This window comes from Toxotes jaculatrix, chromosome 19 (assembly GCF_017976425.1).
Source record: "Toxotes jaculatrix isolate fToxJac2 chromosome 19, fToxJac2.pri, whole genome shotgun sequence".
Lineage (NCBI taxonomy): Eukaryota > Metazoa > Chordata > Actinopteri > Toxotidae > Toxotes > Toxotes jaculatrix.
In genome coordinates this window covers 7259757-7276612 of record NC_054412.1, presented here as the reverse complement: position 1 = coordinate 7276612, position 16856 = coordinate 7259757, and the positions used below count along the sequence as shown (strand labels likewise).

The following is a 16856-nucleotide window of genomic DNA, read 5'->3' as shown; positions in this document are numbered from 1 at the left end:
ATTGGATTAATGTAAAATTAATCACAACTGTAACTGCAGATCATAAACAGTCTTATGACAAGCTCTGGCACATGAATGTTTATTAGTGTGAACTGTGTTTTAAGTAAACCAGTAAAATGGCCAAACCAACATTAAAGGGGCATATCCAGCTTTTACATAACATAGGAAATGTTGCCTTAAAGTGTTTTTTTTTCTTTTCTTTTTAATATCATCAACAGATAAAGCAGCTGATAAGTTTATCATCTTTTTCACATCTCAGGGGACTTTGTGTTTGAAGCACGCCTTGATCATTCAGTGTTTAATAATGAGTGTATGTCAGTGACCTAATTTACACTGCAGCTGCTGGCTCTTTAACTTCATTCACAGATGTTTGCACTTTTACAGCAGAATATTAACCTCTGCCTGATTATAGACGTTGAAAACTTTGGGACCTAAATTTGGTCCATGTTATGCAGCATATAGCAAGTATTTTACGTGGGTTTTAAAGTCAAGACAAGCTGTCCTTTAAGACACTTTGTCATATGAATATTCACATTGAATAACACCAAATCTTAGGAAATCCAATCATTCATATTTAACAGACTGCAGACTGTGTAACTCTTTTTATTGAGAAATAAATTAGAAGCAATAAAATATTATAAAACTACTAGTATCTGATAAGACTAACCTTTTATGTGCTTTGATCAATCAAAAAATCTCATCCAGATTTTATCAGCATTCAAACATCCATAAAATGCATCTTTGATACAGTTAAAAGATTTTGACAGTGGATTTAACACAAATGGTCAATTTTGTAAGCTTGTGCTTTGAGATACAAATATCCTTTCAAACCTTTTCCCTTTGTCCCTCCACACAGGAGGGTGGGGTGGACTTTGAGCGTTCAAACCACCATCTGTGCCTCCCAGTCCTCGGACTGAGCCCAGCCGTGGGTATAAAAACCCTGAGCTGAAGCTGCGATCTCAGTCTCGTCTGAGTACTCGCCAACCTCAAGGGAGAGAGCTTCGAAAGAACCCATCATGGGGGACTCAAAGCTCTGCCTTTTGCTGCTCCTCAGCACATCTGCCTTGGCTTGTAAGTAGTTCTTAGAAAAACTTGACCATGTTTTAACAGTTATTTTTTTAACTTAGTCCCACTGTTTTGTTGCCAAAAAAGCTATATATCTATATATAGACTTCTTTTTTTTTTTTTTTTTTTTTTTTTACAAACCTTTATATTTTCTCTGATTTTTAAAATAACATGTAAGAATTTGTCAGAAATAGTTAAATGACACCCACATAAAAATCACACAGATTAATGATGTAGGACACATGGATTATTGAAGAAATGGTACTTTTAATGTGAATATATTTCACATTCAGATTGTTTTCAGTTGCATTATAAAGACTAAAATCTAAATTCTCTGACTTTTTTCTGAACAGTTGCCCAAGATGATCAGCCAACCTGCCTATGTAAGTTACTTAGTTGTAAACTCAATAACATAAGGTTAATTTTTGTGTTGACATCCAGTCTACACATTTACAATAATTTTAATAGATTTTAATAGATTATGCTTTTTACATACAAAATCTCTTCTGTTATGTAATTATTGATTTTCTTTTCTAGTGGCCAAAAGGTACAAGACCCTTCACAAGTATGAATACCAGTATGAGGCTGAATCTTTGAATGCCATTAATGGAGCCTCACCCCTCAAGAACGGACCCAAGGCCTCTTGCACGGTACGAGAAACATCTTTCACAGTTTTTTTGTTTTTGTTTTTTTTTCCCTCAAGGACTGAGAGAAACTAAACATTTACCTCCTCTCACAGGTTGAAATTGAAGTGCCTCAGACTTGTAGTTTTATCGTCCGCACCACTGGCTGTAGCCTGAAGGAGGTGGTCGACATGGACGCAGAGGGCAACCCTGTGTTTGGTCCTGCACCGAGCTCTGATGCCTTTGCTGCTGAAATGGAGAGGTATGCTACTTCATGAAAATCCCTGCTGTCAGATATTATCTATTTTGAATTTTTATCACAAATCTGGTATTTATGAGGGGGTTGTAATATCCCACATTTTCTCATAGGTATCCTCTGAAAGTTGTGGTTGAGGGTGTGTATGATGTGAAACTGTACCCTGAGGAGGGTGAGACAACAACCATCCTGAACTTCAAGAGGGGCATCATCTCTGCCTTGGCTGTGCCTCTGGTGGAAGAAGACAAGAACAAGAATATGGTACATTGATTTACTGTGAAAATGCTTAAAAATCCACAAGCCATCATGACGAATATTTCAGTACCACTCTCATGGTATCAAGAAAAAAAAAAGCTGAAATGGCTTTCTGTCGTTCATTATAAAGGCACATTTTGTCTTCTGATCATCTTTAACATCTTCATTTTAGCCCACTATCCACGGCAAGTGCAAGACCTATTACACCGTCAATGCCAGAGAGGACATTGCAACTGATATCAGCCTGAACAGGGATCTGTCCAGATGTGACAGATTTGTCCCAATGAGAGATTACACCAGCCCCCTGGCACTGATCTCTGGCATGGTAAGACATGTTCCAACCTTGATGTGAAGTGGCAACATTAAGCTTTTGGGTGATCATCAGAGATGATTTATTTAAAATAATAATAATAGTAACTTTTACTAACCACATTTACTGTGGAATAATTTTAGGTTTGTCAGAGCTGTTGCAGATTACAAGAACTTTTATTTCTAATAATCCCTAACACTGTATCATTATTTGTCTGTCTTTCAGCACTACCCTCTCGCTCAGCTGGTCAGAAGCTCCCAGACCTGCAACTACAGGTTCGACAATGAGAAGAAACACATGACCTCAGGGTCCTGCACTGAGAACCACATCCTCATTCCATTCTCACACAAGTAAGTCAAACTCTATGGTGCACTCTATACCATGCTCTGTAAGTACATGCACTGACGACTGACCAAAGGTTTCTACAGTAATTTTAACCCTGCGTTGCCTCTCCACAGGGGACAGTATGGAGTCACCAATGTTGGAAAGCAAGAACTGACTCTGGTTCAGGTTTCTCCTCACAACGACAGAGTCTTTGAACACAGTAAGCTCACTGTCCTGTTTTGATTTATATTTGATTGTTTTAAAATGGTAATTAAAGGTAACTCACTGTAACCACATTACTCGTGTATCACAGCTGACATTGTCAAGGGTCTTCACATGGAGGCTGTGGAGGACAAGAGTGCTGTCCAGGATAAAGATGCAGGCCTGAACCTCCTGAGAGAACTGGCCAATCTGCCCGAGACAGAGGGTGAGAGGAGGGCCCACCTCTTCCACAAGCTTGTCACCATGGTCCGTGGAATGAAGGCCGAGACCCTGAGTCCCATCATTCCTGAGGCTATTGCTGTGTCCCGTGTCCTGACCTACCAGGTTCTGGCCCAGTGTGGAACCCCTGAGTGCAGCAGTGCCATCATGCAGATCCTCAGGACCTTAGACAGCTCTTCACTTGAGGTTGATGCTGCTGTTTTTGCTTTGGGATTCATGTCCAATCCCTCTGCCCTCCTGATCAATGATATGCTCGCAATGGCCAAATACAAGTCCAGCAAGCCCATCATGTATGCCCTGAGCAATGTTGTCAAGAGGTGAGTGAAGTAATCTCACTTTATTCTACATGGAAGAATAGCTGAATAATGTTTTCTGCCCTGTGGGTAAAAGACACAAAGGGTTCAAATTTAAATTTTTCCATTTTCCCTTCAACAGGTTTTACAAAGCTGAAGGAAAACTGATCCCTGAGATTCACTCTGTGGCTGAGTTCATGGCTGCTCAGCTGGGAGACTGTTCTGGTGACAAGGACAACACTTTCATGACTCTGAGGGTAGGTGTCTCACCCAGTTGTTCAAAATGGACATGAATGAAAGGATTAATTAAATTGAATGTATTAATTGAAGCTGACATCCTGGTACTTTGAATGCATGTAAAATATAAAATTAAAATTACATTAAATTTATTATGTTATACAGAATGATTATTTCCATAACATGAAATTAACAAGTGTCAATTCCAGATGCTTTGTACAGACTTCCTTCCTCTTAGTACTTCTTCTTTCTCTTATTTTAGTATTAAAACTTTTTTTTTTTTCTTGTTCAACTTTGTGTTATGGGACTTGTCAGTCCAATTGGTCTGTTTTTTGCACCAACAACACCACGTCAAATTCCTTGTATGTGTAACATACCTGGCAATAAAGTTTTCTCATTCTGATTGGGTATGTAAGATTATGCACCTCAGTCTTTCTAACACAGTAGAAATTTATGCTCAATGGAAAGTGCCATGTGTTGTAGTAAAAGTCAAGGAAAGCATGATCTGTATTTGAAAAAAGCCGGTTACACCCCTCACTTTAGAAAAAATGATTTCCCAAAGCATGTCTGAATTTAGTTTCTTTCCAATAAGGAGAATGATTACTTTTGTTTCGATTCTAGGTTGTTGGAAACATGGCTCCAGCTGTGATACCTGCTAGCCCTGCACTGAGAGCCGCTGTGATCCAGTGTGTGAACCAGCCTGCAGCTTCCCTGGCTGTGCAGCAGGCTGCCGTCCAAGTGTACAGGCTGACTCCTGTCCCTGAGGAGGCAAGTAAAAGAATTGAATTGATTTAACAGCTCATTAGAATCATTATGCTTGTATTACTGATGCTGATTTTATTGGTCTCTCTTGGTCACAGGGCAGAGAGGTTCTCATGCAGGTGCTTTTGGACAGCACCAGCCCCATGCAGAAGCGTATTGCTGCATATCTGGTGCTTATGAAGGATCCCCTGCCAAGTGAACTGGCCCAGCTGACTGATGCCTTGTCCAATGAGCAGGACGAACAAGTCAAGAGCTTTGTCATCTCCCACATTACCAACATTTTATCTTCCACTGAGCCTGAGACTGAAGAGTGAGTAATGTGAAGATTATTTACTGCCCCCTCTTCTAACTACTTATAGGGGTCTTGATTTGACTTTACCCCTCTAAAGTGACTCACTGAAACTTTTTTTTTTTTTTTTTTTTTTTTTTTTTTTTTTTTTTTGCTTTCATACAGACTGAGACAGAAGATTCGTGATGCCCTGCAGGGTAATGAGATTGGGCCAATTATGGACCCAACCAAGTTCTCTCGCAACTACAAGATTGGATCTGTGGAGGGCAACATGATCTTTGAGGGTACCAGCTATCTGCCCAAGGAGGTCATGCTTGAAATGACTCTGAAGGCATTTGGTTATGAAATTGACATGATGGAGGTAAACATTTTGAGATATTTAATTCAAACTGTGCTTTGAGTCAATTTTCCAGTAAGTTAAGTTGTGACTATGAAAAAAAAAATGTACCTTTCAAACCTTTACAGATTGGAATGGAGGGCAAAGGATTTGAGCCTACTGTTGATGCCCTGTTTGGAGAGAATGGATTCTTCCCTGACACTGCCCTGAAGATGATGTACTTTGTCTCTGACAACATGCCATTTAGAGTCAATGAGATCCTGCAGAACATGCTACCTACTCTTAAGAGGGACAGGATGAGGAGACAGGTATTCAGAGAAATCTTATATATAAATGTATAAAATATCTCATCACTAATTATGAGGCAGAGTTTTTACAAACTAGAATGAATTCAGTAATGCAGTATGGACATATACATGCATAGGCCTCCCAGAACCTGATGAGAGAGATTGGACGCAACCTCAACAAACTGGTGAGGGAACTGAAGAACGCACAGTCTCCTGAGGCAATGGTTTATCTGAGACTTCTGGGAAATGAGCTGGGATATTTGAGGACAAATGACATGGAGGAGATGGCCTATTCTGCTGCCATGATGATTGACAGCATGTTCAAGATGTTCCCCAGTGATGTAAGTCAAATTTTGTTTTTAAACGGATTTAGTTATTTATTATTTTTATTGTTTATTATTTGAGTTACATCTTTGTTTTTATGTTTTTTCCTGCCACAGCTAATGAAGGCTTTGATGACTAAGGCTGACAACACAATCTTTGCCCACTACATCTTCATGGACAATGAATTCTTCCTGCCTACTGTGACTGGTGTTCCACTGAGGATTGCACTGTCTGGCACTTTCACCCCTGGAATCAAGGGTGGACTTAAGGTTGCTCGCGACATGGTAACTATCCTATATTTGTTCAAATGCCACCTAAAGTTTTTCCTGTTACACAGCATTAAGACAGTTGTTCATGTTTCTACTTTGTTTCCTCACAGAGCGAAGTTACCTTCATGCCCTCCGCTGGCATTGAGTTTGTAACTCAGGTTGGCTCCCACATCCCTGAATATGTCAATTCAGGATTAGAGATGCACACCAACATCTTCCACGAGAGCGGGCTCAGTGCCAAGATCTCCATGGGACGTGACCTAGTCAAGTTGACTATTCCTGCACCAATGACTCCTACAAAGCTCATCAAAATGACGTAAGCCTAAGTAGTCACTTTCAGACATTTTGAAAGCAGAAGCTTCTTTGCACCACTGGTTGTACTGTGGCTGTTAACCTAGCTAGCCTGTGCAATCAACTTTCCTCACATTAAAATTACAGTCAAAGTCCAAATTTAACTTTGCTACATTTAAAATTTAGAAACACCCTGGTAGCAGTGACTGGATCAGAGGTGAAGACCATCCCCCCTATGGTAATGGACAAGGTTGATGTTAGTGAGTGCACTCCCGTCTTCGCTGGAATGAAATATTGCACAGCTCTGCAGTACGTCGATGCTTTCTCTCAAGACACAGCCCCCTACTTCCCCTTCACTGGAGACAGCAAGTGAGTAGGATTTTCAAAACCACCAGCAAATAATAGTCTGTCACATTAACTCATTGAACTAAAATATTAAATTATCATTCACAGATTTGCTGTGGAGCTCCACCCCACCGGTGAAGTCACTGAGTATACAGCCACTGTTGCCTACGAGCTCCTCAGGGAGGGAGACGAGGGCCGGCAGAAGGTTGACTCTGTGAAGCTCATTCTGAGGGCTGAAGGTAATGTACAATGCCGAAACATGATTTCCATCTTATTATTAAAGCAATTTGGAAGTTTAGTGTAATATTAATCTGTTGGTTGGCCAACAACAGGTGCAGAGCCCACTGAAGCCAGAGCAATCATGAAATATAACAGGAGGAAGAATGTCATCACAGCTGACATCCAGATCCCTGACTACGATGTGGAAGCTGGACTCAGGCTGGGTGTTGTTGATGGAAACACCAAGGGCAAAGGAACTCACTCAATCTCTCTGGACTTTATAAACAAGAATGTCCCTCAGCTCTCGCTGGTTGGCCGTGCCAAGTAAGAAATTAACTATAAATCCTCATGAAATAACATTACTGTCACTCTCATCACTGAGATTAAACTGACTCACTTGTATAACATTCAGTCTGAAGGCTATGAAGGAAGGTATGCTGCAAGTCCAGCTTCTCGTCCCTTCAGTCAGTACTGATGCCACTGTCACAGCCAATATGAAGCGTGATGAAGAACTGGAATTGGAGATCAAGAGTGAAATCAAGTTCATGGATGCCAGCTCTGAGCAGAAAATTGCAATGAAATATGGTAATGTTTTGTTTTTTTCAGAATGATACAAAGCAATTAGTTTAAAAGTCTATCATGTCTCAGACAGCTGCATAAAATCCTGGGTCACATCGTAAACATAGCAACACTAAGAATTATGGTTCAAATCGGAGGCCTTAATAGATGGCCCAAAACTAATCTTATTTAAACTAATTTAAAGGTTACTCTGTTTGAGGGGGCAATTAATGAGATGGAATGAGGATTTCATCAGTCATCAAAGCAAAAACCTTTTAGTTGTAAATCTGCCAGTTTGCTTGAGAGGGAAATGTTATTTTGTCAAGATTAAGTAAGTTTAATTGATCTCTACTGTTGCAGATGCCAGCAAGATTCAGGTTGAGTTCAAGTCTGATGTGAACACTGAGACTACTATCTTGCCAAATGCTGATGTGTTTGAGAAATATGGCAACCAACTTCTCGACGCCCAGGTCGGGCAGACTGACATGAAAGTCCGTCACATTTTCATGAAGTTTGTGGAGGTATGAGTCTTAGACATAACAATTATTCTGGTTTTCTTTATTTCAAATGTGAAACATGCATAAAACACTACTTTTCTTTTCTTTTTTTAGGCAGCAAACAACTACATGGAAAAATATGGTGCTGATATACCTTACATTCAGAACTTCAGAATACCTGATATTTCTGAGATTTCCTTGCCAGAGACACTGTTCCTGAATACGTAAGTGTGATAATCTCCATGGTAACTAAATTATGAGGGTTTTTTTTTTCTAAATCATTAATGTATTTTACTTTTGTCTTTTTAACAGTGAGGCAAAGGCCATTTACCACTTCAACAATGAGCGCTTCACCATCGCCATCCCTCTCCCTCTCGGAGGAAAGTCAACAGAGGAGCTTAACTTCCCTCCAGCCTTGACCACACCTAGCGTGTCTCTACCCCAGTTTGGACTGGAGATCGTCTCCATGGAGATTCCCATCCCAGAACTTGTTGTCCCCGAGAGCCTCACTCTGTCTATTCCTCTTTTTGGCAAAGCTGAGGTTTCAACTCTGATCAGGAGCAACCTGTATGAATTGGAGGCCTCAATGGCTGCTGGCAAAGATGTTGTGGAAACACCAAGCTACTCAGCTATGTTTGATGTGAAAGGAACCTCACCACTTGACATCCTCTCAGTAAAGATTGAAGGTATTTTAGAATAAATACTATTAATGAATTTCTTACATACTTCTTCCTTACATCCATGTTTTTCTTATACAGTTAAAATGATATAGTGTTCCCTCTTGGTAGAACGTCAGTCACAGTTTCCTTCTCCTATTTCAGTTACATATATTGTATAAATGGATTTGTCAAAAAAGTAATCACACTATGAATCTATTTTTTTTTTCTTTGTCATTTAGGCTCTGGAAGTCTGGCCACCACTGATTCCATTAATGGCCATTTGAAAGGCTCTTTGGCCCATAAATTCATTGAAGCCAGTTTTAGTATCATCGAGGATGCAACCATCACCGACAAGCTGAATTTGAAATCAAGCAGCAAGATTGAAGCTACAAGTCCATTTGGTCTTAATTTTGCACTAGAGCACACAGGTATGGCTGGAATCAACACTGAAGAAATCTCTGCTGACAGCAACCTTGAGGGAATGCTCAAGGCTGGACCCATGTATGGCAAGACAGTTTCAACTCAGTCATTTACCATCTTCCCATTCAGGCCAGAGGCAAAGATCGATTCTACTGTTCAGTTTGACTCCACAATTGTTAAGGTCCAGAACACAGTTGCAGCATCCCTTGTCAATGGTGAATTCTCAGTTGTGTCTAACACCAATGCCTTTGACAACATCTTGACTCATGTTGTTGAGCTTTCCTTCAAAGACAGCAAGCTGTCACTGAAATGTGATGCAAATGCCCTTGCTCTTGGCATGAAGATCCGCAACCAGGCAGAAGCCTCTGCTGGTGCTGGTGAAGTTGTCCTGAGGATGGAGACAAATGCAGACCACTCTGAAAACCGTGTTTACTCTCTGCTGACTGCCTCTCTTGATGTGAATGGCCTGGCTGTAAACAGCGATGCCTCAGTGAAACTTCTTGAGAATGAGGCTACTCACAAGGCTACTCTGAGGATGAACAAGGACGGTTTGACAACAAGTGGAACAACCACCCTGCAGAGTCCTCTGTCCCTAGAAAACACCTTCACTGCTGAGCTTGATGCTTCAAGAGCTACTTTGACCATTACCAACAAGGCTGCAATGCGTGACATCGAGGTTGACAATGCCAACACTCTGATCATTACTCTTTCTGGCCTTGACTTCAATTCCAAGGCTGAAGCCACTGCAAGTGAATATGCCTCTTACATTCATGATATTGCCATCAACCTGAAACCCTACACTGCTTCTGCAAATGTTAATAACAACCTGAAACTTTTGGATGCCAACTTCATTAATGAGGCTCAGCTGAAGGCAGAGCTTTACAAGATGGACCTGACAGGACACCTGAAAGCTATCTATGGTGAAGAAGAGATCAAGCACATCTATGAGGTAAATTATGCTGATATGACAGCTAATGCAAAGTGCAGCACCACTGGAAAACTCCTTGGAACTCACATGAACCAGAATACTGAGCTTGAGGTTGTCGGTCTTGCTGCCAGGATCACCAACAATGCCCGTTTCAACTCACAGCCAATGCGCTTTGATCACACCATCCACTGCAGCATTGTTCCTTTTGATTTCAACCTTGATGCCATCTTCAATGCTGATGGAGACATCACCATGTATGGAAAGCACAGTGCCCAGCTCTATGGCAAGTTCCTCCTCAGAGCACAACCCCTGGCTTTTGCTAGCTCACATGAATGCAGAGCATCAGTTACCCAGCAGCTAGATAATGGCTTTTCTCTTCAGACTATTATTGACAACAACATGGACACTGCAATGTCACTCCAAGAGCAGAGGACCAGTTTTACAATGAAGTCAAAAATTAATGAGCATGCCTTCAATCAGGACATGAGTGTTTACAATACTGCTGAGAGAACTGGGATTGAGGTTTCTGGCACAATCCACACAAACATTCTCAACACAGACACCACAGACAACCAGGAATTCACCATCTCTGGCTTCCTCAAGTATGACAAGAACACAGACAGTCATATAATTCAGATCCCTCTGATTGAAAATCTGCCTGCCTTCTTGGAAAGCATCAAGGGCTTTGTTGTGCGTGTTGCTGAGGCACTACAAGACTACATCAACAATGAAGAGATAAGGGCTAAACTCGAAGCTCTGCCCCAGCATGTAAGTGACTTTGTTTCTCAATTGAATGTAGAAGACAAGGTAATTCAACTGAAGCAGCATTTCAGTGATTTTACCCAAGAATATGCCATCTCTATGGAGGATGTGGAGGCTTCTTTGAGAAACCTGAAGATCACTGTTGAAAAACTGCTGGCTGATCTCACTGTTTACATCCAACGCTTTGCTGGTATGATGAAGGAGATTATTGTTAGTGGCACACTCCCTGAAACCCTCATCCAGAATATCCAGCAACAGCTGAATGCCTTTAATGAGGAATATAACATCAAGGCTATGGTTGTGTATGTGATTGATACCATAAGAGACGTGGTCCAGCAGATTGACTTGGAAAAACTGAAGGGCAGCAGTATTGCATTCCTGCATGATATTGATGCCAAGTATGAAATCATGGCTAAACTCCAAACCCTGATGAGAGATATGAAACAAATAATTGAGACCTTTGACATGCAGGAGTTTGTTGCTCAGCTGAAGAGGTATATTTCATCTGTCAACTTCAAGGCTTATGTTGAGGAATTAGTCCGTCGTTTTCCTACAGAGATTCTCAGTGAAATAACAGATTATATTAGAGAAATGATTCAGGACTTTGACATCCTAGGTAAGATCAACAGATTCTATGCCAAGATGAGAGAGTTGATTGTCAAGTTTGAGGCTGACAAAAAGATCCAGGCTGTCATGGAAAAGGCAGTGGAGCTCATTCAGCAGTTCAGAATTGAAGAAACCATCAGGGTTGTAGTCAAGATGGTGAATGATGCAGACATACCTACCAAATTCATGCAGGTCTTCCAGGATGTTATCAAATACTTGAAATCGACTGAAGTCAAGGATATAATTCAACAGCTGAACATGTGTATTGAAACTATTGTACAACAGCTGAATTCATTGAATTACAACGATTTTGTGGATTATACCAATCAGATTATTGCTGAGTACACAGCTTACCTGAATGAGCTGATCCGGACTCTTGAAATCCCCCAGAAATTTGAGGCAACAAGAGATTTTATCAATCTTGTCTTATCCTCTTTAAGAGGCTTCATGGAACGCCTGAGAGAAATCAAAATTTCAGAAATGATTAAATCGATAAAGAACGTCATTGACGAGGTCGTGCTGGAAAATCTTAAGGGGTTTGCTCAATTTGTTAAACAGGAAATTACAGATCTGGATATCAAAGCTGAGATTACCTCTTATCTGGAATCTGTGACCATGTACTATGGGAGGGTCATGGCCATCATTGCTGATATGTTCTCCAGTGTGGTTGAGATGATTAAGAAGGTGGCACCTGAGCAAAAAATCATCAGTGAGATTCAGCAGATAATTAACGGCCTGATGACTGAACTGAAGAAAGCTGAGTTGAACGTGCCATCCTTCACTGTTCCTTTCACTGATCTTGTTGTGCCTTCCATGGCATTCAGCATGGATAAGCTTGAACAGTTTGAAATCCCAACACAACTGGACATCCCTGAATTCACCATCCTTAACTTCTACAGTGTAAAAGCCACCACAATTTCCTTTGACGACATCAAGCAGAGAATTATTGAGCTTATTAATTTCATTCTAAACTTTGACATCAAGATGCCTGATGTGGATGCTTTCTTTGGAGACCTGACAATGAGTTACCTTCCCTCCATGCCTGAGATAACCATCCCAGAATTCACTCTTCCTGAGATGTCATTCCCTACCATCCCACAAGTTCCTGTAGAAAAGCTTGTTAAGTCTCTTCAGGTTCCTGAGATCAAGCTGCCAACCATTCCAAGTGAAATCATGGTCCCAAGTTTTGGTAAAATCTATGGTGAGATCAAAGTCCTCACTCCCTTCTACAATGTAAAGACATCGGCCGAGTTCCAGAACTCCACTGAGAATAAAATGACACCTCAGTTCACTGGATTCCTTACATCTCTGGCGACAGCTCCAAGTTTTGGACTTCTTAATTACAAATTTGACTCCACTGCCCGCATTGCATTCCCAAAAATGAGTCGTGTTCTTGTAGCCGAGACCCTAAAGTTCAACCATCCTGCTCTCGCAGTAGAGCATCAGGCATCTCTAACTCTCTATGGCCTGTCAGGCCAGGCTCAAGCCAAGACTGCAGTTAGGGTTTCCACTGCACCTTACAGTGCTGAGTTTATGAACACAGCCTTTATTGCTATGGAAGGAGGTATGTCTGCCTCTCTCGAAACAGCTTACGCTCATGAAGTGAACCTCCCAATTTTCGATATTCAAAGTGAGGCCACTTTAACACAGAAATCAATTGCTCACCAAGACGGCCTCAGTTTCAGTCTAACAGTTGACAATTCAGGCATTGGCAAGGTTAATGATGATGATAGCAACCACAAGAGCAACTTATTTTTCTCACTAACTCCTAGTATGGTTACTCTCACTTTCTCTGGTGACACAGACTCTTCCATCTTAAAAATGAAACAACAGATTTCTGCTGAATTTGGCACCTTTACCTACTTCAAATTTAATGTCCGCAATGAGGCAGAAGCACCAATCATTAAGAACAGTCTTCTTGTGGCATCTGGACATGGCAACCTTTATGATATGAAGATTGAGCTGAAAGCAAACCATGACACAGAGCTGTATGGTGTACTCAGTGGAGTCCTGTCAAATGGAATCCACATTGTAGCTCGTCCTGTTGAGTTTGTCTTTGAATTCCAAAACAAAGGAAATGCAAAGGTCAACATTTTTAATACTCTGACAGCTAAGATAGATCTGCAGAATGATTACTCAGCCACCATCAGACCAGACAGCCAACAGATGAGCACAGCAGCTCTAGCTCGCCTTAATCAGTACAAAATGTCCTACAACTTCACTGTTGACAATAATGAAAATGAGGCTGGCATCTTTGTTGCCCTAGACGGTGAAGCCAACATTGACTTCCTGACATCCCCCATCAGCATTCCTGAACTTGATCTGCCATTTGTTGACTTCCGTACTCCAGCTATCAGTGACCTGAACTTATATGAGCAGACTGGATTGAAGAACATTTTGACTACCACTGAACAGACTTTTGATGTAGATGCCAAGATTGTTTATCAGAAAAGCCAGTCTGCCCCGCTTGTTGATATGATGGGTGTGATCCAGATTCCCTCTGTGGGTAACCTGATCACAGAACTGGCCTTCAAGTCTGCCATCATCAATCTGAATGTCAATGCTGGACTGTATGTGGAGGATGATCTTGTGTTCCGTCTGGGAGCTACCACAGCTTCTGTGTTTGAGGGTCTCAAAGCCAAACTTGATGGCACCACCAGCCTGACCACCAAGAGAGGAATCAAGTTGGCAAACTCCCTGTCCCTTGAAAATCGTCACATTGAAGGCACTCATGACAGCACCATCAGTATGAGTACTGAGACATTTGAGCCTGCGGTTTCTGTGGCTACTATTGCAAAGATTTCTCTGCCTATACTCATTCTGGAAGCAAATCAAAATCTGGTTGCTGACATCAAAACCAAAGCAAATGCTGTCTCCACCTTCAGGATGAGGGCTGATTTCAACATCCCTGTGATCAATGCCATTGGAAAGGCTGAGACTGACCACAGTCTGAAGCTGGAGGGAACCTTTGAGGATGTTTCCATTGAGTCATCCACCAGAGGAAACATGGATGGCACTATGCTTGAGGATTATCTAATTTTGGGAGTCCTTGACAATGAGGTTAATCTGTACCTCAATAATGATGGCCTACGTTCCACCTCCAAACTTATTGCTGATGCCAAACTCAACTATGGCACAAACAAAGTGATTTCCATGGATGTAAATGAGAATCTTGCTGTTGAAGCCTCCCTCAGTCGTGTGTATGCAGTGCTGAAATATACTGGCAACAATGAGGCAAACCTGTTCAATTTCATCACCAATGGGAAACACATTGTCCAGGCAACCATTGACTTTGCACCAATGTCCTCCTTGGCTGCAGATATTGAAATTAATATCTCTCAGCCAAGCAGCCTGGGTGAATTCATTATCCTTGAGAAAACTCTTGCTGAAGTAACAGCTGCCAAGCAGAAGATCTCTACCAATGCCAAGTTTGTGAGCCCACTGTACACCATAAACCTGGCAACTGAGGTTGAGGGCAACGTTCCAGTCTTCGAAGTCACCTTTAAGTCTTCTGCCACCTCTGTGTTTGTCTTCTTGGAATATGACCTGGGTGGTGAGTTGATGAAAATCCCCAAACATATTTATCAGATTTTTGTTGCAAGCATTGTTAAGCACTAAATGATAAGAATTTTTTTTTCAATAGCATCCACTGCTGTAAACTTCGAGAATGAAGCTCTGAACATGATTAGCAAGGCTTTCCTGACACATAGAGACCTGACCATGGATGTCAATCATGCCATTTCCCAGGCCTTGAGGTAATATTTGGTGTTTGTTTTAAAAGACAGTATGTTAAATAACTCTCTCAAGGTTTTAATAATTAACTCCTTTTCTTCATACTTTAGGAGGAAGCGCCAAACTGATGACAGGTAAATATTCAGTCTACTATTGTTATTTAATGTGTCCAAATCAAATTTATTCCGATTGAATAATGGATTGAGAAGTAGTCAGGATTTTTCGTTTGAAATGCTGTCTTTCTCTTCCAGCATCTCTAGCCACACCCTGAATGTGGACATCACCAGTCCAACTTTTACTGATGTGAACCTCCGTTATGCTGCTAGCAGAGATGCTTTCAGCGCCTCAGTATCGACCCCATCTGCTGGCTTTATGGGCTTTCAGTTCAACAGCAGATTTCCATCTCAGATGAGTGCAAGAGTCTATAGTCGTTATCCTGTGAGTATCATCAACTTTTTTTTTTTTTTTTTTTGGTGGAAAAATTAAATACAAACATCAAAACATGTCTAAATATTTCATTTTCTTCTGGTCAACAGTCTGCTCCAGAGGTTGATGTTGACATCTTGGTCATCAGATCATCTACAAAGGATGCTGATAAGATGAATCTGCAGATTGCCTACAACATGGAGGCACCAAAAGTAATGCTCTCTGAGCTAAAGATGAGATTCCCCTCAATTATTTCTGCATTCACAACGTTTGCTTACAAGTACCAGATCACAAGGAACATGGAGGAAGTGAAGAATACTGTTGTTGATCGCATCACGGAGGCCTATAATGCTGCAATCAGCTACGATGATCAAATGAGCCAACTGTCGATCTTCTTCAGGAGCATCATTGTAGAGTACCAGAAGACCGTCCAGGTCTTCCTGGATGCTGTTGTTAAGGTCTTGAGGGAGACCCAGTTCAAATTGCCTGGGTCTGATGAGATGACCACTCTCCCTGTGGTCCTGCAGAGGCTGACCAGGAGCATTGCATTTATGCTAGATAGAACCCTCCACTTAATCTATGAAAACATGGAGGTCTACTATAACATCTTTGTTGACAAGATCAGTAGCATGAAATTACGCATGCCCGTTGGTGATGCAATCACTGGAAGCCAGATCTTGGATCAGGTCAAAACAGCCTTCAGGCAAACATTTGAAGAACTGGTGGACTTTGTGAAAAATATGGAGAGTCTTGATACAATGCTTGTGAAGATAGGTGAGACCCTGAAGGCTATTGTTGAGAAATCTCAGGAGTTTGCTGACTCTGTCAAGTCTGACTACTTAGATGCAGTGTTCATCAACATTAATGACCTGTATCGTGGCTTTATCACAGTCCTAAAGAATGTTGTTGACCAGATTTTTGCCCTGAATATGGAGCAGCTCAACAATGCATTTGAGTACATTGTGGACATGTTCATGTATGTAGTGGACCAGTTCAATAACACAGTTAAGGGTTTCCTACAGCAAGCTTCAGAGGAGTTTCAAACCTACATGAAAGTTAGTGAAGGAAGGCTTGAGCTTGACCTTCCATTTCCCTTCCAACAGTGACAGACTGAGGCCTAAGTCCATATGAAACACTACCATCTGTTCAGAACACATGCTTGGAAGGAGTATGGACAATTAGCTCTTAACCATATTTATAACAATGAGTTTAACAGAAACACCTGTTGTATCATGTTTATTTAGATGGTTTGTTGTGTACATTGAAAATTGAACATGTGACATTTTACTGAAACTCCCTGCAAAGAGTGAGGAATATCAATAAACTACATCAGTGCAGTTG

General features: G+C 41.2%; 1 protein-coding gene across 1 annotated transcript; it reads left to right on the top strand.

Moving 5' to 3' along the window:
* Window positions 1-874: 874 nt before the first annotated feature.
* Window positions 875-16856, top strand: LOC121199342 (apolipoprotein B-100-like). Its single transcript, XM_041063929.1, has 29 exons — window positions 875-1071; window positions 1419-1448; window positions 1603-1715; window positions 1805-1950; window positions 2058-2205; window positions 2372-2524; window positions 2735-2859; window positions 2968-3053; window positions 3147-3591; window positions 3710-3824; window positions 4426-4572; window positions 4665-4876; window positions 5021-5216; window positions 5321-5500; window positions 5617-5820; window positions 5920-6087; window positions 6183-6388; window positions 6550-6732; window positions 6817-6947; window positions 7041-7251; window positions 7340-7512; window positions 7846-8006; window positions 8097-8206; window positions 8295-8668; window positions 8881-14910; window positions 15001-15112; window positions 15200-15223; window positions 15341-15527; window positions 15626-16856. Exons 1-29 carry the CDS (start codon window positions 1017-1019, stop codon window positions 16619-16621), a joined length of 11421 nt encoding a protein of 3806 aa, XP_040919863.1. The 5' UTR covers window positions 875-1016; the 3' UTR covers window positions 16622-16856.

Excerpts from the sequence above, each read along its gene's own strand:
- LOC121199342 (XM_041063929.1), top strand. The coding sequence starts at position 1,017 with ATGGGGGACTCAAAGCTCTGCCTTTTGCTGCTCCTCAGCACATCTGCC. Across the intron at positions 1,449-1,602 it reads TGATCAGCCAACCTGCCTAT|TGGCCAAAAGGTACAAGACC; the intron begins GTAAGTTACTTA and ends TTTCTTTTCTAG. Across the intron at positions 1,716-1,804 it reads GACCCAAGGCCTCTTGCACG|GTTGAAATTGAAGTGCCTCA; the intron begins GTACGAGAAACA and ends CTCCTCTCACAG.